General features: G+C 58.4%; 9 protein-coding genes across 9 annotated transcripts in view; 4 read left to right on the top strand and 5 right to left on the bottom strand.

Annotated features, from left to right (window-relative positions):
- Positions 1-411: 411 nt before the first annotated feature.
- Positions 412-2,695, top strand: F751_0355 (Gamma-glutamyl hydrolase A; the record flags this gene model as incomplete). The annotated part of the gene is made up of 9 exons (XM_011397562.1): positions 412-588; positions 717-841; positions 1,010-1,142; positions 1,322-1,449; positions 1,561-1,640; positions 1,771-1,909; positions 2,068-2,146; positions 2,274-2,387; positions 2,588-2,695. 9 exons carry the CDS (start codon positions 412-414, stop codon positions 2,693-2,695), a joined length of 1,083 nt encoding a protein of 360 aa, XP_011395864.1.
- Positions 2,696-3,194: 499 nt separating this feature from the next.
- F751_0356 (hypothetical protein) lies at positions 3,195-3,607 on the bottom strand (the record flags this gene model as incomplete). Its single annotated transcript, XM_011397563.1, has 2 exons — positions 3,195-3,324; positions 3,429-3,607. 2 exons carry the CDS (start codon positions 3,605-3,607, stop codon positions 3,195-3,197), a joined length of 309 nt encoding a protein of 102 aa, XP_011395865.1.
- Positions 3,608-4,448: 841 nt separating this feature from the next.
- Positions 4,449-8,486, top strand: F751_0357 (hypothetical protein; the record flags this gene model as incomplete). The annotated part of the gene is made up of 9 exons (XM_011397564.1): positions 4,449-4,628; positions 4,872-4,984; positions 5,147-5,319; positions 5,522-6,177; positions 6,598-6,744; positions 6,856-6,955; positions 7,626-7,721; positions 7,877-8,224; positions 8,419-8,486. The coding sequence occupies 9 exons, from the start codon at positions 4,449-4,451 to the stop codon at positions 8,484-8,486; spliced, it is 1,881 nt and encodes a 626-aa protein (XP_011395866.1).
- Positions 8,487-8,683: 197 nt separating this feature from the next.
- F751_0358 (Bifunctional polynucleotide phosphatase/kinase) lies at positions 8,684-10,897 on the bottom strand (the record flags this gene model as incomplete). Its single annotated transcript, XM_011397565.1, has 9 exons — positions 8,684-8,797; positions 8,953-9,056; positions 9,195-9,295; positions 9,429-9,482; positions 9,627-9,717; positions 9,933-10,026; positions 10,216-10,330; positions 10,490-10,548; positions 10,787-10,897. The coding sequence occupies 9 exons, from the start codon at positions 10,895-10,897 to the stop codon at positions 8,684-8,686; spliced, it is 843 nt and encodes a 280-aa protein (XP_011395867.1).
- A 920-nt stretch (positions 10,898-11,817) lies between these two features.
- On the top strand, positions 11,818-12,769 carry F751_0359 (Transmembrane protein 18; the record flags this gene model as incomplete). The annotated part of the gene is made up of 4 exons (XM_011397566.1): positions 11,818-11,970; positions 12,115-12,223; positions 12,367-12,515; positions 12,662-12,769. The coding sequence occupies 4 exons, from the start codon at positions 11,818-11,820 to the stop codon at positions 12,767-12,769; spliced, it is 519 nt and encodes a 172-aa protein (XP_011395868.1).
- Positions 12,770-13,341: 572 nt separating this feature from the next.
- F751_0360 (Mannan endo-1,4-beta-mannosidase 1) lies at positions 13,342-18,534 on the bottom strand (the record flags this gene model as incomplete). The annotated part of the gene is made up of 12 exons (XM_011397567.1): positions 13,342-13,356; positions 13,526-13,716; positions 13,931-13,969; positions 14,405-14,666; positions 14,884-14,936; positions 15,054-15,177; positions 15,331-15,421; positions 15,535-15,668; positions 15,986-16,150; positions 16,335-16,556; positions 17,545-17,570; positions 18,297-18,534. 12 exons carry the CDS (start codon positions 18,532-18,534, stop codon positions 13,342-13,344), a joined length of 1,560 nt encoding a protein of 519 aa, XP_011395869.1.
- Positions 18,535-18,787: 253 nt separating this feature from the next.
- F751_0361 (Putative S-adenosyl-L-methionine-dependent methyltransferase) lies at positions 18,788-20,328 on the bottom strand (the record flags this gene model as incomplete). The annotated part of the gene is made up of 5 exons (XM_011397568.1): positions 18,788-18,958; positions 19,102-19,238; positions 19,439-19,483; positions 19,751-19,987; positions 20,277-20,328. The coding sequence occupies 5 exons, from the start codon at positions 20,326-20,328 to the stop codon at positions 18,788-18,790; spliced, it is 642 nt and encodes a 213-aa protein (XP_011395870.1).
- A 2,041-nt stretch (positions 20,329-22,369) lies between these two features.
- On the top strand, positions 22,370-23,942 carry F751_0362 (Desiccation-related protein PCC13-62; the record flags this gene model as incomplete). Its single annotated transcript, XM_011397569.1, has 5 exons — positions 22,370-22,517; positions 22,759-22,836; positions 23,009-23,066; positions 23,241-23,330; positions 23,483-23,942. 5 exons carry the CDS (start codon positions 22,370-22,372, stop codon positions 23,940-23,942), a joined length of 834 nt encoding a protein of 277 aa, XP_011395871.1.
- A 481-nt stretch (positions 23,943-24,423) lies between these two features.
- F751_0363 (hypothetical protein) overlaps positions 24,424-25,004 on the bottom strand; it is a gene marked incomplete at both ends in the record, with an annotated part of 2,675 nt that continues 2,094 nt past the window's right edge. Inside the window, one exon of the mRNA XM_011397570.1 lies at positions 24,424-24,816. Coding sequence (XP_011395872.1) covers positions 24,424-24,816 — 393 coding nt within the window. The remainder of the gene's footprint in view (positions 24,817-25,004) is intronic.

Raw genomic sequence — 25,004 nt, forward strand, 5'->3', positions numbered from 1 at the left:
GGGGGCGTGCGTCTCAGGAGCCGTGAGCGAGGTCTCGAGCACTTGCACCACCACGTGTGAGATGCGTTCTAGCAACGCTGTGAACCCTCGCTGATGCCCAGGCCGTCAGATCTGCTCCAGGACTGGCTAATTAGTAGCCTTGTACACCCTTGGGACAGGAACCAGCATGGGGCGAGCCGCAGGTCTCCGCGCCAGGTTCCCTGCGTGCACCGCTTTGAAAATTCGCTCGCATGGCGGGAGCTGCCCCATCCCACAAATGATTCCTTTGGGAGGCAGCGGGCGGCCTTTCGACCTGGGTTTCTTGCTGGTTCCTAATTCGACATCTGAGAATTTTTTTGCTCGTTAAATCCTGGGGTGGGGCGCTCTGCCACCCGGTGTAACCTTCGGCAGCGGACTTTGGGTCGCGACGGGATGGCTCTCCGCAGGGCTATCCTCGTTGTCTTGCTGGGGGCGCTCTCCGCCCTGGCCATCCGGCCAAACAGCGGGGAGGCACGCGGGATGAGCTCCATGCTCTACAAGCGGAAGCGCGACAAGCAGACTGACAAGGAGCGCACAAACATGCGTCCTATCATTGGGGTTGTCTCCCAGGTGGGCAGGAGGCTCTGGCTCGAGTTTGCCCGTCAAACGACCGCCCATATCTTTCTTGTGACTGGGGATCGCTGTTCGAGATTTTGCAGAGCGTGTCGAACTTTTCTCGCAACGGCATATATGTGCAGGAGGGGGATCCTGCACCCAAGGGCCACACCTACATCGCGGCCTCCTACATCAAGTTCTTGGAAGCTGCAGGAGCCCGTGTGATTCCGATTCTGGCCGACATGCCCCCCGAGGAGGTGGAGCGCCGGTGAGTGGATGGGGCTGGTTCCTCGCGCTGCGCGTCGTCTCGGAATCGCACCGTCTCGGCATGTTTTCGGATTGCTCGACTCATCAGACTGAAAGTCCGGCTGCAGACGCAAGGGCAGAGCTGAAGCTGACCGGCTCATTCTCCCAACACCCTCCCCCCGACACACAGATTCAAGCTCGTGAATGGTATTCTTGTGCCTGGTGGTTCTCAGGTCCTGCGGCCTGGCCATGGTTTCTATGATGTCACCTCCAAGATCTTTGAACTCACACTGAAGGCCAACGACCATGGCGACTTCTTCCCTGTAAGAAGATATCTGAAGGATGAACGGCACGGTGGGATGGAGTGTTTGACAGACTTCCCGCTCTCCCATCCATGGTTGGCTGAGATGCATAGCCCTGTTCGATGCCCCGAAACTGCCTCTGCAGTACACCTAGAAAATTCTTGTATCTGAGCAGTCCCCCCATCTTCCTTACCATGCAGCTGCATGGTACCTGCCTTGGGTTCGAGACCCTTGCCGTGATTGCCTCCAAGAACCACAGCATTCTCTCAGAGTTTGACGCCGAGAACCTGCCCTCGCCCTTGTTCCCCACTGACAAGGCAGAGAAGAGGTGGGCTTGATGTTTACCTTCTTGTTGACGTTGCTGTATGCCTGTCGTAGAAACAGTGATCCTCACGTACGGCTCTCTGCTCACTGACTTCTATTTCTCCCATCACTGCAGTGAGTTTTTCTCTGTGCTGCCGCACAAAGTGTATGAGAACCTGCTGACCAAGCCCTACGCCATGGAGAACCACGTCAATGGTATGTGCAGGGGGAAAGCAAGTTCTTCTCTGGCCTTTGGATTTGCACAGTACGTGCAGCCCCGCTGCAAGGCCCTCTTTGCACGTTTGTCCTTTGCCCATCCTCGAAGCCTTTCATCATCCGATGGCAGGGCTGGCATGGACTGCCATTGCCGAGAATCCCACCCTGGTGGATTTCTTTGACGTGCTCACGCTGTCCATCGACCGGGGTGGCCGAACCTATGTCAGTACCATGGAGGCCATAGACTACCCAATCACCGCCACCCAGTGGTGCGCAGGCGGCAGGTTTTGAAGGTCCTCACGACGTGACTGAATGGTTGACACCTTCTCCCCTGTGTCGCGCATTGCTTCCGCTCTGGGCATACAACCTCTCCAGCTTCATACCCCATCGCCATGCAAGTGCCATCTACTACCTACATGACACGCAGGCACCCAGAGAAAAATGCCTACGAATGGACGCTTGACAAGGACATCCCACATAACCCAGAGGCCATCGTCATCACACAGGTCTGAACGTGTGGGTGAGACTCCCTATTGAGTTCCAGCAATTTAGCTTCCTAATCTAATCCACTTCACTTCACCTGCTGTTCCCTTGCTGGGTTCTCATGCCACTCAACCAAATCCATGGTGACAGGAGGTCGGCAACTTCTTCGTCAACCGGGCGCGACGCAACCAGCACAACATCGCCAACCATGATGATGAGGTGGACCTGCTCATCTACAATTTTGACCTCGTCTACACTGGCAAGGTGAGGGCACTGCTGTGGCGTGCTGATGGGAGTGCACTCGCTGCTGGGTTGCACTCCAGTTCCAGGCACCTACGAATTGCGGCTGGATAAGGCACTGCACTTGGAATGGTGCCTCTACCCTGCCAGCTGTATCCTTTATGCTAGCTCTTAAACATCCTTCTATCATTCCTACTTCTTCCAACTGTCCCCAAAACACACAGGCTAAGTTCGAGGGGGAGGAGGTGGACTTTGATGAGTCCTACTTCTTCCCGCCCTGGGAGAAGGTGCGCGAGGTAGAGGAGGCCAAGCGTCAGGCGAGGAGCGCCTGAACGAGTGCCTGGACGCAGCTGCGGGCGCTTGCCTTGGCAGGAGGATTGCCGAAGAAGGATGAGAGATGTCAGAGGTCTAGTGTGTGTATGTTGACTGGGCGCCACCCCTTCCCAGGGTGCTCCACACCCAGGAACTGAAATACGTGAGCTTGAGAGTCTTGTTGTAGCATGTGCAGCTTGTTAAGTCTTGTCAAGTGCCGGAAGTGTGGGTGTGCTCAGCCCTGGCAGCAAGGGCCCTTGAACACTAGTCAAGGGGTGCAAGTCACGCTGGCACCCAGTTGCAGCGCCGCATGTTGAGAGAGCAAGTGCCAACTCAGCGTGCGCATACCACATTGCACAGAACGCACAGTTGGGAAGATGGCAGGGAATTACGGAGGCTCTTCCCCTGCTGCATCCATGTCCTTTTGCCTCATCTCCATTGCAACGTCCTCTGCCTCTTCCAGGATTGTGAAGCTCCGTGCCCCAAGGATGTCCATCAGGGCATTCACCTCTCGGTCCATCACACGTTCCGGCTCAGGGCTGCCCGAGGGACTAGCACTGGGGCCCTCTCTGTTCTCAGGGCCAGGCGTGCCGCCAGCCGTACCCTGACCCGGCCCTTCAGAATGACTCCCGCAGGTAGCCTGAACATCCTGAGATCATCGGAAGGGAAGGTTGGAACCTCGCCGCCAGACAATCAGCCAACACCTCCCTGCAGCTTGAGATCTCTGGGAGACAAGACCACAGCTGAGAGCACCTTTCGACACCCACCGCATGATCTTGGCGCTGCTGCGCCAGCATTCCACCCAGCATGGCCTTCAGCTGGGCCCTCTCATGCTCGGCAAACTGGTCCTTCATCCGCTGCAGCTCCTCCAGCTGGGCCTTCTGCATCAGCAGGTGCTGCCGCAGAGCCTCCAGCTGAGCAGCCTCCTGCATGGCGTGATGTTGGTAGGGACTGGTGTTAATCATGGGAGGAGGCCATCTTTGAGGACACGAGGGAATCAGCTCTCTTGCTGTGTAAGGGATGCTATGGGGTGACCTGATGACAGGGAGATTGCAGCATACAGCACTTCCCGACAGATGACGCGCACCATCTCCTGTGCAGGGGCTGTCCGCCAGCGGTGCCATATCTATAATTGAGGATGGAAATGGAAGGGAATGGGCAACCACATAATGCCCAGGGAGTGTGGAAACGTGTCACTGAACTTGCCAACCCCCACCTGACGCACGACCCTCGCGAGTGTGGACATGATCGAATCTAGAAGGGCGTTCTAGTATGTGCACATGCAAAGGGCCCCTATTCGGAGAGGTTCTAGCACTGAAGTGGCAGTCTCCCTACAGTGGAAGAGTCGAGTCCTACAGCTGAAGCAGATCAACACGCCGGGTGGCCGAGAGGGTTTCTTAGATCAAAATTTCACATATACTCGATGCAGCCAAACGGCTGAACGGATGCATTTCTGCGAAGACGGGAAAGTGCACGTCCGAACAGAGCAGGCGCAGCATTCTGCTCGAGATGTTGGATCGGTTCGAGAGCGCTGCTGCAGGATCCTGAGAGACATCGAACGCGATCCACAAGCAAAACTTGGTATAACTTGATGCTATTGCTCGTCTAATCCTCGCAGACTCCCTGGACCTCCTGCCGCGAACGAGGGCGAGCGGCGCTCGACGAGTTTGCAAGGGGCCTTTTCCTCTCGACCTGCTCCCATGTCTCCACAATCTCAGCCAGGAGTATCACCGAGTTGAAGTTTGAACTCTCAACACCATGGCAAGACAGGGCATGCATTTCCAAGCCTCTCTCCTCCTGGCTGTCGTCACCCTGCTTTTTGGCAGCGGCAGCGCCCAGACCGGCGATGCACGATTAAGCCGGTTCCCGGTATCCGTGCACGACATCGTTGCGGCCCTTCCTGGTGATGTGGACCACATGGACGTGGCTCGCGCAAGCCGCATCTGGCGCAAGGTTGGATGAGAGTTGGGAAAGGGAGATGCAGAGGCAATGGCGGGTGGGCCCTTGGAGGATGGCTGTGCTGATTAAGGGGAGTGGGAAAGGGCTCCCGAAGGTCGGGAGGTAGTGTCTACAAGCATGCCCAGCACGTCGAACCCGACCAGTATGGTGCCTTTACGGATTGAACGCAATCACTGTAACTTGTCCGAGGCACCACACAGTATCTCTGCGCACCGAACAGTTCTCACCATTGCGCAGGGTGTCATCCGGACCTACATCGCTGGCAACACCCCTCCCACCCCCGAGGTTGTGGCGGAGGGCCTCCTGCACAACGAGACCTGGGCCTACTACCCGGATGACAAGCCGCGGAGGTGGGACACTCGCTGAGTTTGGTGTATTTGCGCTGGAGCAGTTCTGTTCCAGGAGAGGAGGGCCTCGGTACCAAAGCTACTCTGACTGACCCAATGATCCGCTCCTCTGGCATATGCATAGACCTCAAGTACACACACATACTCCAACATGCCGCTCGACAGGTCCATGTATGCTGGGGACACACGGGCAGGCCTGGTGCCCTTCCTGGCCCACGCCCACTTTGGCGACACCTACAGCTGGCTCCTGTACATGGACGACGACACCGTCTTCTTCCCCCCCGCCCTCCTCCACCTCCTGCGCGACTTTGATCCCGCCATTCCCTACTTCATCACCGGTGGGTGCCAGAGTTGCTATCAAGCAGGGGTTGGGAAGGTGCTGATGGGGCCCAGTGGGCGCGCACATTGTTCTGTGGCCCTCCCTGCCTCGCCAGGATCTTGCATGAATCATGGCCCTGAGGTGCATGCTCCCCTGTGCGCCCTTTCCCTGCCTGCGGTTCCAGGCTCTCAAATCGACCATCATGCAACCCACCTGCGCAGACCACCTCTGGTACGCCAACGGCACGGGACCGGCGACGCACCCCCATCCCCAGGCCCCGCGCTGCCTGCCCTGCCACTTCGACGAGGCGCTGTATGCGCGCCGGCGCCGCTCCTTCCCTGCGCCGCGCGGCTGCCCCTGCACCCCGCAGCTGCTCTGCGCCGCGGCGCCGCGCGTGTTCAACGCGCACTGCGACATCCCGCGCCACCCCGCCAACACCTTTTCCATGCACGGCGGCGCGGGGGCGGTGCTCTCCGCCGGCCTCCTCCGCGCGGTGGGCCTGGACTTCATGGAGGCTTGCTCCCTGAGCCTGCAGTCCACCGGCGGCGACGCCTTCATCTCCATCTGCCTCTGGCAGGCCGGCTACTTTGTCACCGACCCGGGGCTGTCCGTGTTCATGGAGGGCGTGCACGCCTTTGACCCGGGGCCCGAGGACCGGCTGGGGGCCATGCGCCTGCTGGCCGCCTACATTGACGGGCACCGGGAGGGCGCGGACCGGCACTGGGTCACCACCTGCGACGAGGCCTGTGAGCGCCAGCTGGGGGCCATGGTCTCCCTGCACATCCGGTCCAGGTCGTTTGCGGCGCTGGACGACGCCGCCTCCTTCATCAAGGCCATCACCACCCTGTACGAGGCGAGCATGGGAGTGGATGTGTATGTGTGGAAGGGGGGGGGGGCGGGATTATGAGTGGGAGGGGGGGTCTTCGTAGTCGTTCAGGAGTAGAAAGCTCCGTGGCGGGCTGGTGGTGCCGCTGGAACCCGCTTCGCCAGGTTCCTCACCGCCCGCTGGCGGAGCGGGGTGACAGGGGTGGGGGGAGTGCTGTGGGGTATGAGCATGCAGCAGATGGTATGCGGGGCGGTGGATTGAGGGAACAGCCCTGCAAACGATCCTCGCAAAGCCCTGCGCTTCCGCCGCCCCCTCATCCCGATGAAGTCCCTGCCCTTCCTCCGCTGACTCCAGGTGTATCAGGAGCTGTTGCACCACAAGGAGGAGAGGGAGAGGCCCGCTGCGGAAGCGGCGGCCGCCGCAGAGGCCGCGGCCAGGGTCGCGGCGGCCGCCGCGGCGGTCGCCGCACAGAAACTCCCCGACGTCGGGACGGCGGCGGCCGCAGCCAATGGGACCGGGACGGGCGCGGCGGGGGGTGGCAGTGAAAGCGCCGAGTCGCTGGAGGACCAGGCGCACCGCCTCGCCATGGACAAGACCAAGGCCGGCGCGCAGGCGGCCGTGGCGGCGGGCGCCATGGCCGAGACCGAGGCCGAGACCGAGGCCCTGGCGGCGGCGGCGGCAAAGGAGACGGTGGCGGGGACGGCGGCGGGCCTCGCCGCCGCGGCGCAGGAGGAGATCGTGGTGTCGGAGACGGGCCATGACGCGGCCGCCGGGGACGGCGTGGTCGCGGCGGCTGGGGAAAGGGAGCAGACCGAGCCTTCAAAGCCGGGTGAGGCTGGACAAGCGAGTGCGGAGGGCCAAGAGGCTGGTATGGTGCTGGAAGCCACGGCTGCCGGACAGGAGGCCTCTGGCACTGCCGCTGCTGCCGGGCAGGAGGCCTCGACCACCGTGGCTGCCAGTCAGGAAAGCTCCGATGCCGCGGCTGCTGGGCAGATTGCCGCTGCAGACCAGGGCGTGTCGGCGGCTGTGCGGTGATGGGCATCGTGATCCGCAGTTGGGGTCCTTCATCCCCCGACATGTTTGGCTGCACAGAATGGAGCCTCTCACCTCGACTGCATGTACTATACCTTGAAGATACCTTCTCTGCTATTGCCCGGGATGAGGGAAGGATAGAGCACCGGCTGAGAAATGGTCTTCTCCCCCACTGAGCAAAGTGTATGGCCAAGGCAGATAAGTTGCACTCCCTCCTTAAGCGCTGGCGCGCGCAATCCCCCAGGAGGCCAAAAATAAACAAAGACAACCATCGTCTGAGATAGGATGTGGACTACATCAATACCATGCATTCAAATAGTTTCTCTGACCAAAAATGCGGATCGCCATGACGCTTGTGGGGCTCGGCAGGAGCTTGTGCGCATCATCAGCTGGCCCAGCGAAACAGGCATGGACCTGCCGATCACATGCGGATCTCAGCGCGTCTGTGTCGCGGGCCTACCCCACAGAGCCCCGGGTAGGCGTCGGCGTGGTTGTACTGAGGGAGCTGAGCCCTGGAAACCCCGAGACCCTGCTCATAAGGCGCGCAAAGGCCCCCAACAAAGGTGAGTGGGTGGCATGGTTGCATGAGCCCCTGTGGCATTGCTGTGGGGGGTCTGACATGCAGATGCGAGGGCCACAACTCAGCGCCTCCTGCGGAAGAGCTACAGACGCACTGTCCTGCACGCCCGGTCCCCCTCCCTGTCCCTTCCTGCCCCAGGGGACTGGTGTTTCCCTGGAGGCAGCCTCGAGCTGGGGGAGACGCTGGTGCAGTGCGCAGTGCGGGAGACGCTGGAGGAGACTGGGCTGAGGCTGAGATGCCGGCTGCCGCAGGCGGAGCACGGCCAGCCCGACGCCCGTCACCCTCCCTTGAGCCCGGACCTGGCGTATCCCTCATCCTTCATCGCCGGCGATGCGATTACATACGATGATGCGGGGGCCCTGGCCTTCCACTATGCCATCGTCAATGTGGCGGGGGTGCCGGAGAACCCGGAGGCCGCAGTCGTACCTGGGGACGACGCCGCCGATGCACGCTGGTTTCCGGTGACCGACCTCCGTGGGCTGAAGGGTGAGGAGGTGTCTGAGAGTGGGACTGTGGCGTGACGGTGTGGTATGGGGTCCTGTGAGGGAACGCCGGTGAGCATTGGGCATGCTGGATATTCTGGGAGTGTCCCTTAAGATGCACACGGCTGTGGGTGTGGGCTTACGAGAACCCATGAGAGTGTCAGGTCGCCCGCCCCACCCACCCAACTGCCATCCCAGTCGCAGATCTGGTGCCAACCTGCGACTTTGTAGCGGAGGAGGCGGTGCGGAGGTTTGCCATCCGATGACGCCCGTGCAGGCTGGAGTGAGGCTTGAGGCCAGCATAGGTCCGTCGTGCCATGTTTCTTCACGTCCCTGATGGATTTTGTTGCTCTCATCCCCTCATGTACTTCCACTCATTTGTGCTTGTCAGGAGCACTAGAACTGCCCATTAGTGACACAGTGGGAGACAGGCTGATGTTCGTGAGGTCTGTCATGCACCCAACTAAATATTCAGGAACGGTGCAGCATCCGCAGCGGCCTTGGATGGGAGCTGGGCTGCTTCACCGCCCTGTTCTTCTAGAACCGCAAACTTCCCTGTCTCCAGAAACTCGTCGATCTGGCCGGGGTGGTGTGAGGCATGGTGTGGCGAGTACACGAGTGTCATTCCTGTAGGTCAAGAGTCTCCCGGCCCAAACCTGATCTCTCCCCTCTTCACCCCAGATCTCTGCAGAAACACCCCCGGCTTGCCTTGGCTGCAGAGCCCTTCCCCACCCCAGCCACGCCCTTGAGGTCCTTGGAGGATGTGATCTTGGTGGGCCAGCCCGCCAAGACCTTTTGGACCTTTGCAAAGGCGTTGGCCTTGAAGCCATCGCCCACTGCGAGTCGAGCAAGGTGTGGATGGGGATGGTTGGGTGCAGGCACGTCGACCTCAGATTTGGATGCCAGGTGCAGGCACTCACTTGAGATTCAGGAGGGTGGATGCCTCTGCACCTGCCCACCATGCCACCCCTTACATCTCCGAAAGTGATCGGTCAGGGTCTGGAAGGCATCCGCCAGGTCGTCGTTCTTGCCTGAAGAGCCCTCAAACACCACCTCCTTCTTCGCCTCACCCTCCCTGGGCCGGCCCAGGTTGAGATTGTGTCTTGGTTGTGGCGCAAGCACATGCAGTGGGCTGCCGAAGGCGCCTCCCAAGGGAATCGTTCCATGAGCCAGTCGGCAGGCAAGCGGCCACACGCAACACCACTCACCCGAACACTTCTTCTGGTGTCTTGAAGGCTATGCCAATGGCCTCCGCAAAGCCCCTGCGGGGGATGGGAGTGTGACCAAAGGTTGGGACACAGAGCAGGACGGGACACTCCTCCGACAATACACCAGCCTTGCAGGCCCCTTCCATGAGCGTTGTCGACCGGTGCAACACCCAGAGCGACCACTACTTTCCATCTCACTTGTCAGTGTCAGAGGGGGTGGGGTTGTTTGTCCCCTGGATGTCACCCACGCGCCCAGCCATGTCGCCGACATAGAACGACTGTGACAAGTCTGTGATAGCGAGGGGAGGCATCAGGGTCTGAATGTGCAACCAGCCTCTCTTCTGGGAGAATCCAACATGCGGTCTTATCCCAGGGCAAACAGCTTCAAAGCCGACAAGCCTCCAAGGTGTCCACAGCGGCAGCATCGAAAGCAAGACATGCACATGCACGGCACCCTCTTCCTCAAAAGACCAAGGGCTTGGCTCGATCCTCTTCCCTCCCCACCTGGTTTAACACCGGCATTGCAGTGCTCTGTGAAGAAGTCCCACATGCCGGTGCCGGGCTTCCTCAGATCGTCAGGGAGTGTGGACATGAAGACCTGGTGGCAGGGATAGCCACGCAGCATGAGGGTCTTGGTGGAATCCCCAGTGAGTGCACTCCCTGGCTGGCATGGGCTGCATGCAGGGTGTGCTGCACCTCAGTCCACCCATTGGGCGCAAAGGAGGTGCCTGTACCCAGCGTCAAGACCCCGAGTGAGTCAAGACGACACGAGATTCTGAAGCCCCACCTGAGCATGGAGGGGGCCGTCCTTTCCAGTCAGGGCGGCAAGGACATTGTCCACTCGGCCCCGGGTCTTTACTGCCCCGGCCCCTGTGAGGGCACTCCGGATGCCTCCTTGGTTCCTGCGTGTTTGCAGGGAGGTGGCATAGGGCATGGATGAATAGAGATGGTACTGCACGAGGGTTGTGAGGTTCGCGTCGATCAATCACATCAGCACAGGGAACTCGGGAAGCTGTCCAAGGCAGTGCCTAGGATCCAACTACAAAAACAATCCGTCTCACGAGAAGATCACAAGCTGGTAGCCCTCCTCCTCAGCTAGTCGCCGCAACTCGGTCGGCACCTGTGAGTAATGAGCCATGCGCATGTGTCAGGATGTACTTCATCAGGAGGGAGGCCTGGACGGCGGGGTTTAGTCATGCCATGTCATGGTGCAACCATACATGGGCGGGCAGCCTGACACACCACCAAGTACCACCTGCTGGCATGTTCTGCTGGCTGTGCCACGGCCCAGGCCAACCTCAGCTCCCCAGCCCACCTGGACGCCCTCCACCACCTCTCATCTCACCCCACCACCTCACCCTCTTGTTGAACCACTTCCAGTCGTCTGCATCCAGGGCAAATCGAGCACGACTCTTGACATGCACCAAGGTGCCATCCTGAGGGAGGTGAGGGTATTGAGCTGGAGGCATGGCGGCGAGCATGGAAGGCGTTTGGGTAAGGCAGCCACGCACTCAGTGTGCATCTCTACAGGTTGGCCTGAATGTCCCGCAGTGGCTCCTTCTCCACATCCCTCTATCCCAGATGCTCACAAGATCAAAAGCTGCAATCTTCTTGGAGCCCTGGGCTGCAGGCACAGCCCTGTAGTGACAGTGAGGGGGCGAACATGCATCGGAATGAATTTGGGACAGGTCTGCATCAGGTGTGACCTTGGGAAAGCCACCATGCCTCCTCCTCTGATCTCAATGCGCTCACTTGTAAATGAGGCTAGGGGGATGCAGCGTCCAACCATCCTCAGTGGCGGTCGGCTCTGTGAGAGCTGGCTGCTTCGGTCGCGAGGCCGACTTGCTTGGAGAGCCCTCTGCATGGTGTAGTCAGTGCCAGGATGTCAAGGTGTCCTGTAACAGCCCAGTCCACTGCAGCAAGCATCCCAGGCACACGCATGCCTGTCTTTGGAGCGCGGCTCGGGTTCTTCTTCTTGGGTTTTACATCCTCATCGCCGCCTGATATCTCTGGATTGTCCTTGACGGGCTTCACCGCTGTAGCTTTGCGTTTGGGCGCCATCCTCCCCGACACCAAAGCACCCGACAATCGAGCACCTTGAAGGAAACACCGCTGTACTGGAGCTGGTATGTTGATCAGCGTAGCTGTGAGGCCTAGGGGTCTTACTACATCTGGTAGGATCATCCGATGCGAGGTACAGACATGCTCATTTCGATCTCCGAGAATCACCGTCCGCAAGTAAATAAATCACTGTCCAGCCCATCGATCGCAGAATGCTTTCGTTGACATGCCAGGTGCTACCTTCCACACTTACAGATTTTATTGCCTGCGCTCTACATCGTATCTGACAACCTCTCATTGACGTCGACATTGTAGTGATCTTGGTGCCATGGCTGAGGACTGGCGGCAAGCCATCCCTCCTCAATTCGCACACCTGGCCGATGAAATTCTGAGCGATGTTCGTACCAAGTGGTCGCAGCTGAGTGGTGGTCCTGGCGTGCTGGACTCGTTCAAGGCATTCGTTGCCGCAGTAGACTGGAAGGTGAGGGATTGGTGGTGGGCGTTCCCTCGCAAGGACTGCACGGGTGCTGAGGCATTCCTTGATCATCCAATCCATTTTCTCGAGGCTGCCCCGCTCCAGGGATGTCATGGGCAGGTCACCAGCCCTCCTGCTCGAAACTCACAGGAGGAGCGCTGGCTGCAAGGGCTCCTGGCGGTCCATGGCATGCTCCTCCTGGCAGCCATCCTCCTGCGACACAACGTGGCTGTGCAGGCCATCATCTTCTTCATTGCTGGTGGGTAGATTGGGCATTACGCTTGCTACCTCACCAGATCAGTCAATGAGACACCCTGCTGTTGCATGCAGTCGAATGCTGGTTCCGGGCCACTCGCCCATGACTTTTCACCCCTGCGGCCCCCCTCCCAACCACTCACACAGCACCCCTGGTGTACTTTGCTGAGAGGCTCAATGGCCTGGCGGCTTCCCACTGGCAGCGCTTCTCCTCGCAGAACTACTTCGATGCTCACGGCATCTTCCTCTCGGCAGTCCTGTCGGCTCCCCTCCTCTTGGTCATGTTTGTCATTCTGGTGAGTTGTGGACTCCCAAGCAGGTTGGGTGGCATCCAGCACGCACGCTCACATCTCTGGTCATGGATGCCCTCCTGCTGCCATCGAGTGGCACTCTGGCTCCCTTCATCCTAACCCTAAAGCTCCCTCCATGGTCCCTCGCCCAGGTGAACTACCTCCTGGCGGCCTCGGGCCTCTTGATAAAAATGAAGCGACGTGAACTGCAGTACAAGGCTAGGAAGCGCCGAGCGGCAGAGGCAAAAAAAGGCGAATAGTGCGCCCCTTGCATGCACGTGATACTTTGGGGGCACTGTCCTTTTTGCCTGCAGGTCAGCTCATAATGGGCTGGATGCAGCACGAATCTTTGTCACATTCGCTTGAGTTATACCCAAGCAGGCAGGGAGCATGGGGCGAGCATTTGTTATTTGTCAGGGGGACAGCAAGTTGTCACTTCTATAGCACACACAATTGAGGCAAGATTTGGAGAACCAGCTGCCAGGGTTCGGACCCTCCCAAAGACAAATTATTATCTGGATCGCCTGGACGATTCAACCAAACACTCTCGTTACAGGTACTGGGATAGAGGTCAGTCCAGGACTGGCAGGGATCAATCATGCAAAGGCTTGCTCGGGCTGTCAAACGGGGGAGTTTGAGACCCCAGGGCTTGGCGAGGTGTCTGGCAGGTTGGATCAGGAGAAGGACTTGGCCAAAATTCTGGAGAATCCGTATGGCAAATGAAATAAAATCAGGAACGTGCATCGAGCCAGTGGATCCACCATGGCATTAGACCATCTGCACAAGACGCTTGTGCTGTCACCAAACCCCAGCATTGTGATGTGGTAGCTTCCTAGGCGTTTATGCTCTGCGGTGATGAAGGGGCAGGGGTTCAGATCCAATCTTGGGTTTTGTCTCCTGTTCCTCTTTTGCAAAAGGATGGGTGGCGAATGGCAGGCACACACGGCATGCAGACGCTCCCGTCTGGCCAACTTCTGCAGGATACTTTTCTCCTCTGTCCAACCTCGCCAACTCACCTTCCCACGCTGGTACTCGTCCAGCACTGCCCTGGCGCCATCACCATTGTAATCAAAGATGAAGTTGGTCGTCACGCCGGAGAGGTATCCCTCACGGTGGAGCACCGCCCAGACCAGCGAGCCGTCAAACCCAGACTCGCGCGCCTCGCTCAGCTCAAAGTCGAAGAGAGTGTTCCTGGAGGACAGCCAGCCTGCGGGCATGTGCGAGAGGGAGCTTGACATGGGCTTTGGGGGGTGGCCCATGCTGGGACCCTGGTGCGCAGGGAGTCAGATACAGTTTGTAACCTCCCAAGAACAGGTCCATGCATTTCCAGTGGCAGTGCCACTGACAGCCATGGTGACACAGCCCCCACAGCATCCACTATAATGCCTGGCTCCAACCTTGGGCGCTGATCCCTTGCCCACCTTCCTCCATGCCGTACTCCTCAAGGACAATGGGTTTGCCTGCAGGGGGAGGAGTATTGCGGCTGTCATTGCCTCGGAATGATGCTCCACAGTATGACTCCAGCTGTCACCCCAAGGTTGTGGTGGAAAGCCAGAGGGATGCAGCAAAGCCCCTTTGTCCCCCTCCTGCGGCTGAGCGCACTGTGCCATACCAGCTCGGCGCGCTTGCTCCCCGCGAGAGCGAATGTAGTTCTCTCCCAGCCAGGTGTAGTCGTTGGGGGTGAATCCCCAGCTTGCTGCATGTGTGTTAATTGGGCGAGGGCCATGAGGCTCGCCCGAATACTATAATGAGCTGTTCCAGCTCCACACCCCATAAGCGTGGCCGTAGGGGAGGGAGATTATCGACAGGAATGGTTGGCAATGCAACACACACAATTCATTCACAAGTACGACTATTCTCCTCTCCACACCCCGCTTGTGCTCCCTGCTGCTCACCAGGGTAGACGTGCAGGGTGGCAAAGTCCACGTTGGGGTCCTCCAGGTTGGATGCGACCCAGTCCGTGCCGGTGAGCCCATTGTTGAGCCAGGTGTGCCCATTGCAGCAGTCGCCGTTGGTGGTGAATCCCTCGTGCCCGGTGGAGACCATGTGGTTGCCATCCAGGGACTTGATGTGGGCGCTCATCTCGCGCGTCCAGGCTGTCATGAGAGCCCCTGGCGCAAGGCCGTTGCTGGAGTCGTAGCCGTTGCTGGTGCGGGGCTGGGGTTGCGGTTGGGCAAGGGGGTCAAAGGCTTAAGGTATGTATCTGGGAGGGGGGGTCCCCACGATGCAGTGATCTGAATGTGACGGGGGAGGATGGAACATGCCTGCAAACGCAGGATGGCCGAGCGTCGCAAGGCATGCATCCGCGCCCCCCCCCCCTCAACACCTTTGCAACCAGATCTGCAGAGCTTATTTTCGAACGCGCCCATCACACCTCGTTTCCAAGTTGCCAGGCGAGGATGGTGGGGTCATCCACATAGCGCTGGCCTGGAAGGGAAAAAGTTTGGATCTGGATTTGGAGCCTAAGTGCAGTCTGCAGCGCGAGCTTCAGCGCATCGCTGGCACCCACGATGCGGCGAGCCTGGCAGTTCGCACAACCCCCACCTGTGACGGTGTTGGTGCGTGTGGCAAGCTTGGTGATGTAGTCCTTGAAGTACTTGCGGATCTCTGGGTCGGTGTAGAACAGCTCCTGAGGAGCACCAGTGCCCTTGACGGAATCCACATAGAACTGTGGCAGGAGGTTGGGCGCCGATGAAGCGAGAGGCGCATGGTGACATGCATGAGGGGATGCACGGCGCAGATTGACAGGGTGCATGAGTTATACACAGCACTCTATTACGAGAACCCCCCCCTCCAACCCATGGTAAAAGTCTGCACATACCCTCTGGCCTCCATAGAACGGCCAGTAGTTGGTGAGCGTGAGGACGAGGCGGATGCCCTTGGCAGCTGCCGCTGCGAGCACAAAGTCAAGCCTACATTGCGTCAATGGTGGGGAAAAAGAGGATCATTGGTGCAGGTCGCGATGCATCACTCTGTGCAACAAGAACAGCTCCCTCAGCATTGAGTGCGCACCGCCCCTGAGCACCTCTTGAGGGCCTCCTCGTTGTATTCGCCGAGGCGGGGCTGGAAGGGGACGGGGGTCAGGATGTTCTGCTGGGTTCCATACCCGTCGCTGAAGGCAAACACGCGGAGCACATTTGCACCCTTCATTGCGTGCACCTGGGCGGCAGGAGGAGCATGGATTGGTTGCTGTTACGAGTGGTTGATGCATTGTCAGTCGCAGAGAAAATCGACGGCATGGTTGCTTAGCCTGTTCTGATCACTCTATCAACACACAGCGCCGTGTATATTGGCCGGTGTACTGCTCGGAGCAGATGCAGAATCAAGCTAGAGGTCCATTCATGCATGATTACTTGCTGGAAGAGCCTACTGGGAGGACGTGCAAGACGAGTGGCACGCCTTGTCCCACATTGCCAATGCTCTCCAACACGCTGCATACACCAGCCCCTTCAGGAGAACAGAACCCAGATCCTTACTGCCATCAAGGAGGTCACGTCATCGGGCGAGAGCAGGTCGGCCTGGGCGGCGTAGAACGCATTCGTTCCCGCGGCGTACCACCTCCGGTCGTTGAGGACGAGGTCGCCATTCTTGGCCTTCACGAACCCGTCATTCAGCCCGCTCTTGCCCGGCCCGGTCGAAGTCTGCGATGTTGGCAGCGACGTTAGGGAGAGCTGGCATGCAGCCAAGATGAATCGAATCTGGTTTAACAAGTGCTACACCGTCATGCAGGATCCGAGGTCGCTCGAGGTAGGCCGACTCCCACCGAATCTTCCATGGCCACGCGGGATCGGGCAAGATCGAATGTGGCGGCCAGCACCACCGCACCGTGGAAATGGAGTTTGTCGTCGCGTAGTCCCCTGCTCCAGAGTAGTTCAGGTTCCTGATCTGGTTGATCTGCACTTGAAACCTTGCTCGCGCGATGCTCTCGAGTTCGGCTTCGGATGGGGCGTCGCTGGACTGGATGCTCGAAGTGTCCCGGCAGGCACAGTATTCGGCTGCCTGACACGTCATGGCCAGCGCGGTCATGATCAACCAGACGGCCAGGGTCTGCATGGCAGGAGATGGGGACCTCACAGGGATGGTACGGCGCAACCATGGATGGCATGAAGCCGGCATGCTCGCTTACCAAGCTGGTGTGCGTGTTCACCATCTGATTCCGTGAGCAGAGACTGGGGAGGTTGGTACTTCACTGCTGGACTCAATGACCACCTCTGGGGTCAACAGAATCTGCTTTGGCTGTGGTTGGGGAGGTGAGAGGAAATGGTTTGCCCAAAATTATCTCATTCGTCAGAGCGTGCAATGCGCTTGAAGTTGGCCCTGCAAAGGTACAGTGCACCCCCCTGCATACCGGAATGGGAATGTTCGGTCGAAGCCGCCAAATCCGGGGAGCCTGTAGTGCCGCCGATGGATGACCGACGTATTCGGATGGGATGGAAGTCCCGCAAGAATAAGCTACCGAAAGGATGATGATGGAGAGTATCTGAAGGTAGCTGTTCTTGTTGCCCTACCAACCGACTTGAATGCACAAAGTTGGGTGCTCATGGCTTCATGCTGCTCACGTGCTGTCAGCTGAATGCATCTACCAAAATCTGACCAGATGCGCGTTTGACGAAGTACCGTTCGCCTGCACTGCGTCTTCGAACCCTCTCTTGGGCTTTTGTGACCTCGAACATGGGGTTTTGGAGCGTTGGTAGCGGAGTTTGATCCGTGTGTCCGGTGCAGGTGTACACAGCCTTGCGTACTCCCTCAGCCAGACCCGGCATGATGACTTCAGGGCCCAGGGCTACATACCCGCTGCTCATGACCATGCAGTCGATTACACTTTCATGCACGCATCAAGCTACGAATACAACACCATTTGCGCATGTTTGAAGCAAGCCAGCTATGGTATTGATGACACGAAGAACGAGTCCGACCGAGGGCATGCTATCGTGCATGGAGTCCATCGCCCGGTGCACTTACATCGGCAAGGACCCCTTTAGAACCTTGTTTTCAACCGGCCCTGAGAGACCAGATCTGATACTTCAAGGAATACCTCAGTGCGACACTGGGTGTAGCACACTGCTTGCGGGTTCACCGTGGTGATCGTCGTTGTGGACTGGCGGACAGCCATGTGACCCCTTCCTTCCGGGGCAGAGAGCGGCCGGGCCAGGATCGATCGACCATCCCGATGTTCTGATCATATCGTAAACAAGTAAAAAGGATGAAAATTCACTCCCCCGCCGTGCTGCATGCCGGCATGACCGTCTATGATAGCATCCCGGTAATTCGCCTCGAGGTGGACCGATCAACGACACACTGGGCCGCTCTCTACCTAAGAGCAGTTGTGATTACACTCAGCTGCATAAGAAGATGCAGAAATGATCCAAGATTCCAAAGATCGGAGTTTTGGACTAGTACCATACTCGTGCAATGGCAGTCTGGGTTCAAACCAAGGTATCTTGACCAATTGTGAACGGTTGCGACATTGCGAGGGCTTGGCAGGACTGGGTACCCCATCCAAAGTAAACTGTGACAGACTGTGCCACGTCTGCGATCAGGAATGTAATCACCAACACAAGGAACTCCCTCAATCTGAAGCCATTGACCATCTACAGAAGCAAGTGCAAAGATCTCCCCCACCCTACGACCAAACTTATCAACAGAATGACGCTTAAAGCATACAGCAAGAGGAACCTGGCAGTGCTATGCAGCATGGTGAAGAACCAAACAACTAGAATAAGTTCCAAAAGTTTCGCCAGCTTGCGCTTGGTGGCCGCTGCTTCCGCTGTGATCCAGCCTTCCCACCTTGCTTTGCCTCCGCGCGAGGAGCCTCTGAGGCCGGCAGCCACTTGATGGGGTGCTTGTTGTAGATGGGCCAGTCTGGAACACTCATCAGGAGTGAGATGCCCACGCCGCAGCTGAAGGCGATGAGCATGTTGGCAAAGCTCTGCGTCAGGTAGCCCACGAGAAAGGCCACTGCCCCTGCCAGGCTAAGTATCGCGACATACAGCTTCTCCGACAAGCGCTGGCCCTGGAAATCCATCCTGGCAGTAAGCTCCGCTCCTGGAATCGTCGTCTGTCGGGACGGGGGCTGCCCGGTATCGACCCGCTGATCGCCCGCGGTAATATACTGGTAAGTATCTGATTGGTGGTTACACGGATGAGTGCAGCACTCTTGATGAGAATGTGATGCAGATGGGTCGAGCGCTTTAACTTCAAGGTCCTCGAGCGCGCCCCAGGTTGTCGCGCCCTGAGCCCAGGCTAGAATGACAAGCAGGGAGATAGATTACATGCGGTCAGATCGCTTCGGTAGAGGGGGCCAGAGGGGCTGCAACAATAAACAATGTGCCACCTCCAGGCGAAGCAGATGGGCTCTTCTGGCATATCTCGGGATCCAGTTTCAGGGCTGTCGCCATGTCGGCCCGCGTGCTGATGCTCTCCACCTCCCAGCCCAAGGCCGCAAAGTACTGTAGGCAGGCGAGGTTTTGAGGTGAGGAGTGATCATCCATGACAGCATCAGAACCCATGGAGGGAGGGTTGAAACAAGGCGAAACTGCAGGCGCACAGTCCATGCCACAGGATCGCCTTCCCTGGGAACTGATCGCCTCACATCTGTGGGGTCGGTGGGGCAGCCAAACTTCCAAGTGGCAATCAACTCGGCCCGGGGCGAGCGCACCCCGCTGAGCCTGTTCAGCATGCTCTCTGTGAGGCTCATTGTCAGCAGGGCGGAGTTCTGGCTGGACAGCCCTGGGACAAAGGAGAGATAGGATGGCATGTAATGTGGGTTGGGTGTGGGGCATGACAAAGTCAGACAGCCGCTCAAAATGATCATGAAGTGGCGAGAGATTGGCGCCTGCATCATGCACGGGGACGGTTTGGGCACGAGGGGCCATTCAAAGCAGCCTGGTCATAAGCCTTGATAGGTCTACCTTGCCCCTCAGCCTCACTTGAAATGGTCGACAAGAGGCTGGCGACGCTCTTGCCCTCCAGATCTGGACAGATTGGAATGGAGAGGTGAGGCAGAAATGTGGCGAGGAGAACCCAGAGCATGGAAGGGTCGTATGGAGCTCCCTGTGGCATTGCTTCCCCAAGTCCGCGAGTAAACCACATGGTGCTTGCAAAACCTCAGCAGCAGCCCACGAGTACCTTCCTCATATAAGAAACCCGTGCAATCAAGCACGTCGTCCCAGCCAGAGCATGCTGCAAGTAAGCTCTCTTGATGAGAAGCAAAGCTCGCACCCACGCTGACCATTACTCACACATGAGAAGTCCCTCGGCAAGCCAGACGACCGGGCTCCCCGGGTCAAAGCCAGAAGCCAATAGCGACTCCCACCACCCAGGTTCCTCCAGGTCAGCTTCCACGCCCTTCCAACTGCCTGTCAGGAGTGGGTAGGCCTTCCGCGTGTGGCCTGGCTCCAGTCCGGCCCCATTCTTCTTCAAAGCATGTCGTTTGGCGGCCAGGACATCCGATCTGTCCACCTCATACCAGCTGACACCTGAGTAGGGGTGACGGTGCAGGATCCATGTATCCCCGATTTTGTTGTGGACCTGCAAGACTGGGATTGAATGCTCCTATGCACAAGACATGCAGTACAGGAGCATCTTGGAAGCGTGTGAGGAGTCTTGCGTACTGAGCGTGAGACATCCACAGGTCTGCTCTCACATTGGTGAAAGGCATTTCGCCCATCTCCCGCTCACCTAGAGGCAGCTGCAGTCTCCAGGGTCTTGTGTCCATGCCAGCACCCAGGACGACAACCTGGCGAGGACCAGGCCCCTGCTTCCCACTTTCCAGCAGAGTCAGCAGGCGTTGATCAAACCACCAGGTCCTCAGGGCCATGGGCCCCACCTTGAACTTCCGGCCCGACCCCTCTGGGGCAGCCTGTGTGAGGTTGTGGTGCGCATGTGACACGTTGGACGGAGTGGGTGGCATACAGAGCTGGTGCACTCCACGGCTCTTACTCCCTGCTTGCCTGGGCGCGAGAGCGCGCGCGCTCGAGAGGCCCTGGCCCAGCCAGGGATGCCGCGAGCTCATCCCTGATGATTGGATCATCTTCTTCCGTCTCCAATGCCCGGGATGCTGCGAGGCGGGGCAGGGTTGATGAGGGTAACCTGTCCGATCATCGCACGGAAAAACCTCCGATGGAGCCCACAGCATACTCAGCCAATGAAGCACCCTCTTCCTCCGCGCTCACCAGCAATGAGACGACTGGAGAAGCTTATAATGGAGTTGAGGTTCCCGTAAGGTTGCGCCCGAAAGATGTTCCCTACCCTGGACCCGAGCACCTTGAAGGTCCATATGACGAGGTTCGCAGCGGCGATGCCGGCGAGCAAAAAACTACGTCTAGACATGACAAGACACTCTACATCGCCTACAAATCATGCAACGAAATGCTTGAGCATTGCATCGTTGCGGACCCCGATTCGGGAAGAAGCGCTGTCTGGAGGAGAAGAATCACACTGCAAATGACCCCGTGTACAGTTTCGTATTGACGCAGCTTGTGCCAAGAGCATAGGTTGGGATAGCAATGCGGGGCTCACTACCGTGGAAATCATTTGTGGGCATCTTCTTGGCCTTACCTTCGTCTGCTGAAGGTCAGCCAAGGGAATGGCTGGGTAAACAATTGTGAGTAAACAAACTCGGACACCCATCTGATCTGGCTCGGCTGCTCCTCAGTCTGAAGACCATGCACTAACTCCATTTGCGTTGGGATGACAAGTGATTCTGGAAGACATCAATCGCATGCTTCTGGGAGGCCATGACGCACAGCACCAGTCGCTGGATCAGACTTGGAGTGGTCTTACAGAAGACAAGGGTGTATACCCCGGAGGCAAATGTCATTGTGGTCACCAATAACCCCTCTTCACAATCTGAATAGCGCGAAGCTGCCATTCAAATATCACAATCAACGCCGCCAAAAGGCTAGATTGATAAAATACCACGTGCCATCTGGTACCGTGCCCTGGACTACGTCGCAAGTTGCAGCTGGGCTGCGCTCTCGGTTTTGCCTTGTGCACCCCCCAAAGGCCTCGCCCTCTCAATACCCAATTTAGGGTGGGTATCAGGATGACAGTGGGGAGGTGTTCAACCGGAGCAGGAAAATGCACAGTGCAAGAGTCCCTTACTTGCTTGCACCTGTTAGCGACCCCAAGGCACGCTGGGGCAGAATTCCAAGTTCACTGGAAGGTAAGCATCAAGGGAAGCTCACAAGAATACTGCACAACCTCTCCAAGGGTCACCCCACAGCCTCGCCTCAGCTTCACTTTTTGACAAGCAAGCTCGTTGTTGATCCACATGAGCAAACAGGACTGAGCTCGGCATCGTTGTCAGCGCCTTCACCAGCGTATGCCTTGCTTCGCTGGTTTGCAGAAATCATGGGGATAGGACGCGCACACGCTCACCGTGAAAACCCACAAGGATGACTACCAGGACCTGGGAAGCATGTTCCCTAGGAATCTGCACTGCTGCACCCGTCGGACGGGTCGGGCACGATCTTTCTCCCATGCGTCAGCGAGCGGAAACTGGAGCTTCCTGGCTATGATCGAAAGCATTCCGCAAGACAGTCCGCGCTTTTGCGGCACCGCCGGACACTTCCGTACCAGGACCAAGTCCGACCACTTGGCTCGGACAACTCTGCAGAGATTTCAAATAGGGGTCCGCATGGCCTAGATTTGGCATGGGAGGTGGTTGACTGCCGGTACAGTTACGGGGCAGTTGCCTCCGGCATCCCGCGATCCCTGTCCATTTAACCCGTGGCAGTCGCTCGAATCTCGTCGTACAGTGGTGGTGCACGATCAGGGCCATAAAATCCTGTCCGAAAGTTGAAATCGTAGCAAATCCCAACTCCCCTTCCACATCGAACGTTAATTAGACCTCAACAATGGTGTCTCGTGCCAGCGTCCTCGCGTTCATCGCGATCACCCTCGTGGCAGCACCATGCGCGCTTGCCATCACGGACACTGATATCCTGAACTTTGCCCTCAACCTCGAGTACCTGGAGGCATCTTTCTACTCTTACGCTGCCCGAGGTAGGTTTCTGTGAGTTTTTGGGAGTATCTGATGGTGCATGAGTCGCCCGCAGTGGCCAGCTCCATGGAGGGGTAAGATGGCCTGGTGGTGCTCTGGTACTGATCCTTCGGTAAAGCTTCCTCTAGAGCCACGCGTGATTGTAAAAATTCCTTGCCGATTATCCATGATGAGGGATGCCAAAACTCCTGCCTCGGCTGCCATGAAGTACCGACTCGTGTTCACTCCGTGGCCCTTACGCAGGCGTTGGCCTCGACTCGGATCTCACCGGCAGCGGTCCCGAGGTCATTGGCGGAGAGAAGGCCAACCTGACCGAAAAGGGTGCGCAGCCGCAAGTTCATGGGCGATGTGATGCCTATGCGTCTCCCGATGCTCCGTCGATTCATTGCTCAAGGCGCCAGGCATTCTGCGATTTCGTGAGCTACCTCACGACTATGAAGTGGAGGCACGAGAAGCGATCACCCAAAGTTGCCCACCTTTTCTTATTTCACAGGCCAGTTCTTCGCTGAGGCTCTGGCAGTCGATGAGATCAACCACGTCAGGCTGCTGAGGTGCGTTGGTGTCCTGGGCTTCAGTACGATTTTCTTAGCAGAAGGTCGACTGACTGGTAGTGAAATTGGATGACGTGAGATGTGAGAGGGTTGGGTGTTGTTTCATGAGCAATTCGAGTTCAGTGAGGATAAGGTCCTCAGATGATGTCATCCTACTCCCTTACTTTATGACAGGAGTGTGCTGGGAGACGCAGCCGTGCCCATCCCCGCCATCGATCTGGGCCCTGCCTTTGCCGCCGCTGCCAACGCCGCCCTCAACTTGACGTGAGTTTGCCGTGTGGCATGGCGCTGCGAAGGACTGGCGGTCCGTGAACAAAGGGTTTTGGCTACATCCTGCAACCCACACGTGTACGCGTATACCTTCACCGCTGCGCTGTGATGCTCATACCCCTCCCACTGCCCCATCATCGTCACAGCCTGGACCCCCCCTTCACCCCCTACGCCAACGACCTCTTCTTCTACCACGGCGCCTTCATCTTCGAGGACGTGGGTGTGACCGCCTACCTGGGCGCTCTACCCTCCATCTCCGACACCACCTACGTCCCCACCGCCGCCGGTATTGCCGCAGTGGAGGCCTACCACGCCGGCGCGGTTCGCGCTTTCCTGCTGGGCGACATCGACACGGTCACGCCTTACGGTGTGCCCGTGTCCACCATCGTGGACGCCATCGCCGCCCTGCGCGAGACGGTTCAGGGCGAGCCCGTGGATGCCTTTGACCTGGGCGGCTCCGAGAGTGCGCCCCTGTTCGTCCCCGCCTCCGCCAACACCTCGGTCGCCTTTTCCCGCGATCCCAGCCAGATCCTGGCGGTGGTGTACCTGGGTGGCACTGACAAGGGCGGCTTCTTCCCCGAGGGGCTGAATGGCAATATCAAGTGAATGTGGGAATGAGGTTGTATGGTGTACCACCGCTGCCGACGCCTGGCTTAACCCCCAAGTCACATACATTCATTCCTCCTTGCACGTGCGACCCGGACTGATCTCCTCATCAAGCCCTCGGTGTGACAGCCTCCGAGTTGTTCAATGGATGTCTACCGTCCTCGCTGTTCAGAGTGTGGAACAAGCACGTTTTGTGGCGGTATGTCACCAGCCACGATTCATTCCCATCATATTTTTGGCCATGCCTTCCTCTCTAAAGATTTAAAGGGGGTTTCCATTTATCTGCTAATAATATCTTCTGCAAATATCTTCACACGAAATTCTAGGACAGTGCAGGGTTGATGGAGTTTAGGGAGGGGGACACAACTCACATGAGAATGGTGGGATCTTGGGCAGTAATCTCAACTTGCAAGCACTGCAAAGTCAGCCTTGTGCGAGGATGCACAGACGCCATGCAGGAGAATGCACTCGAGACGAAGGCTCACGCCTCGTCATCACCGACTGTCAATGCCTCTACGAAAATCACGTTCTGCCCCTCCACCAGCCCCGCCTCGGCCAGGCTGGGCCACTGGCCGCCCTGGGGCGGCAAAAGGGTGCGCCGTGGGTACTGCAGCACCAAGTTATACCGCTCGGGCAGCGCGGCCGCCCCGCTGGCCTCCGCCCACTCCAGCAGCGGCTGCAGTGAGCCGTCCAAGAAAAACCGGCGCGTATGCCGTGATCCGTCGCCGAGGCGCAGCAGGCAGGTGGCGCACCCCGCCGCGCCTCGCCCGGGTTCGGCCGGGAGTCGGGCGAGGAGCCCGGCGGCGGCTTGCGTCCTGGCCTGCCGCCGCCGCAGCTCAGCCTCTGCTGCAGCAGCCTCCGCCGCGGCAGCGGTCTGTTGACGAAGAGTGTGGTGTTGGGAGGGATGTTTGCATGCCCCGGAGCCTCCGAGTCTAGATACCTGGTTGGGTCCCCAGAAGCGAGATGCTCACCCCACGTAACAACTCTGCGCCCTCCGCCTGCCTTGCCACCCTCGCCCTCCCTCCCCATCTACAGGACAACGGCCCCCCCCCCCCCCCCCCC

The sequence above is a fragment of the Auxenochlorella protothecoides genome (genome assembly GCF_000733215.1).
Source record: "Auxenochlorella protothecoides strain 0710 unplaced genomic scaffold scaffold102, whole genome shotgun sequence".
Classification (NCBI taxonomy): Eukaryota; Viridiplantae; Chlorophyta; class Trebouxiophyceae; order Chlorellales; family Chlorellaceae; genus Auxenochlorella; species Auxenochlorella protothecoides.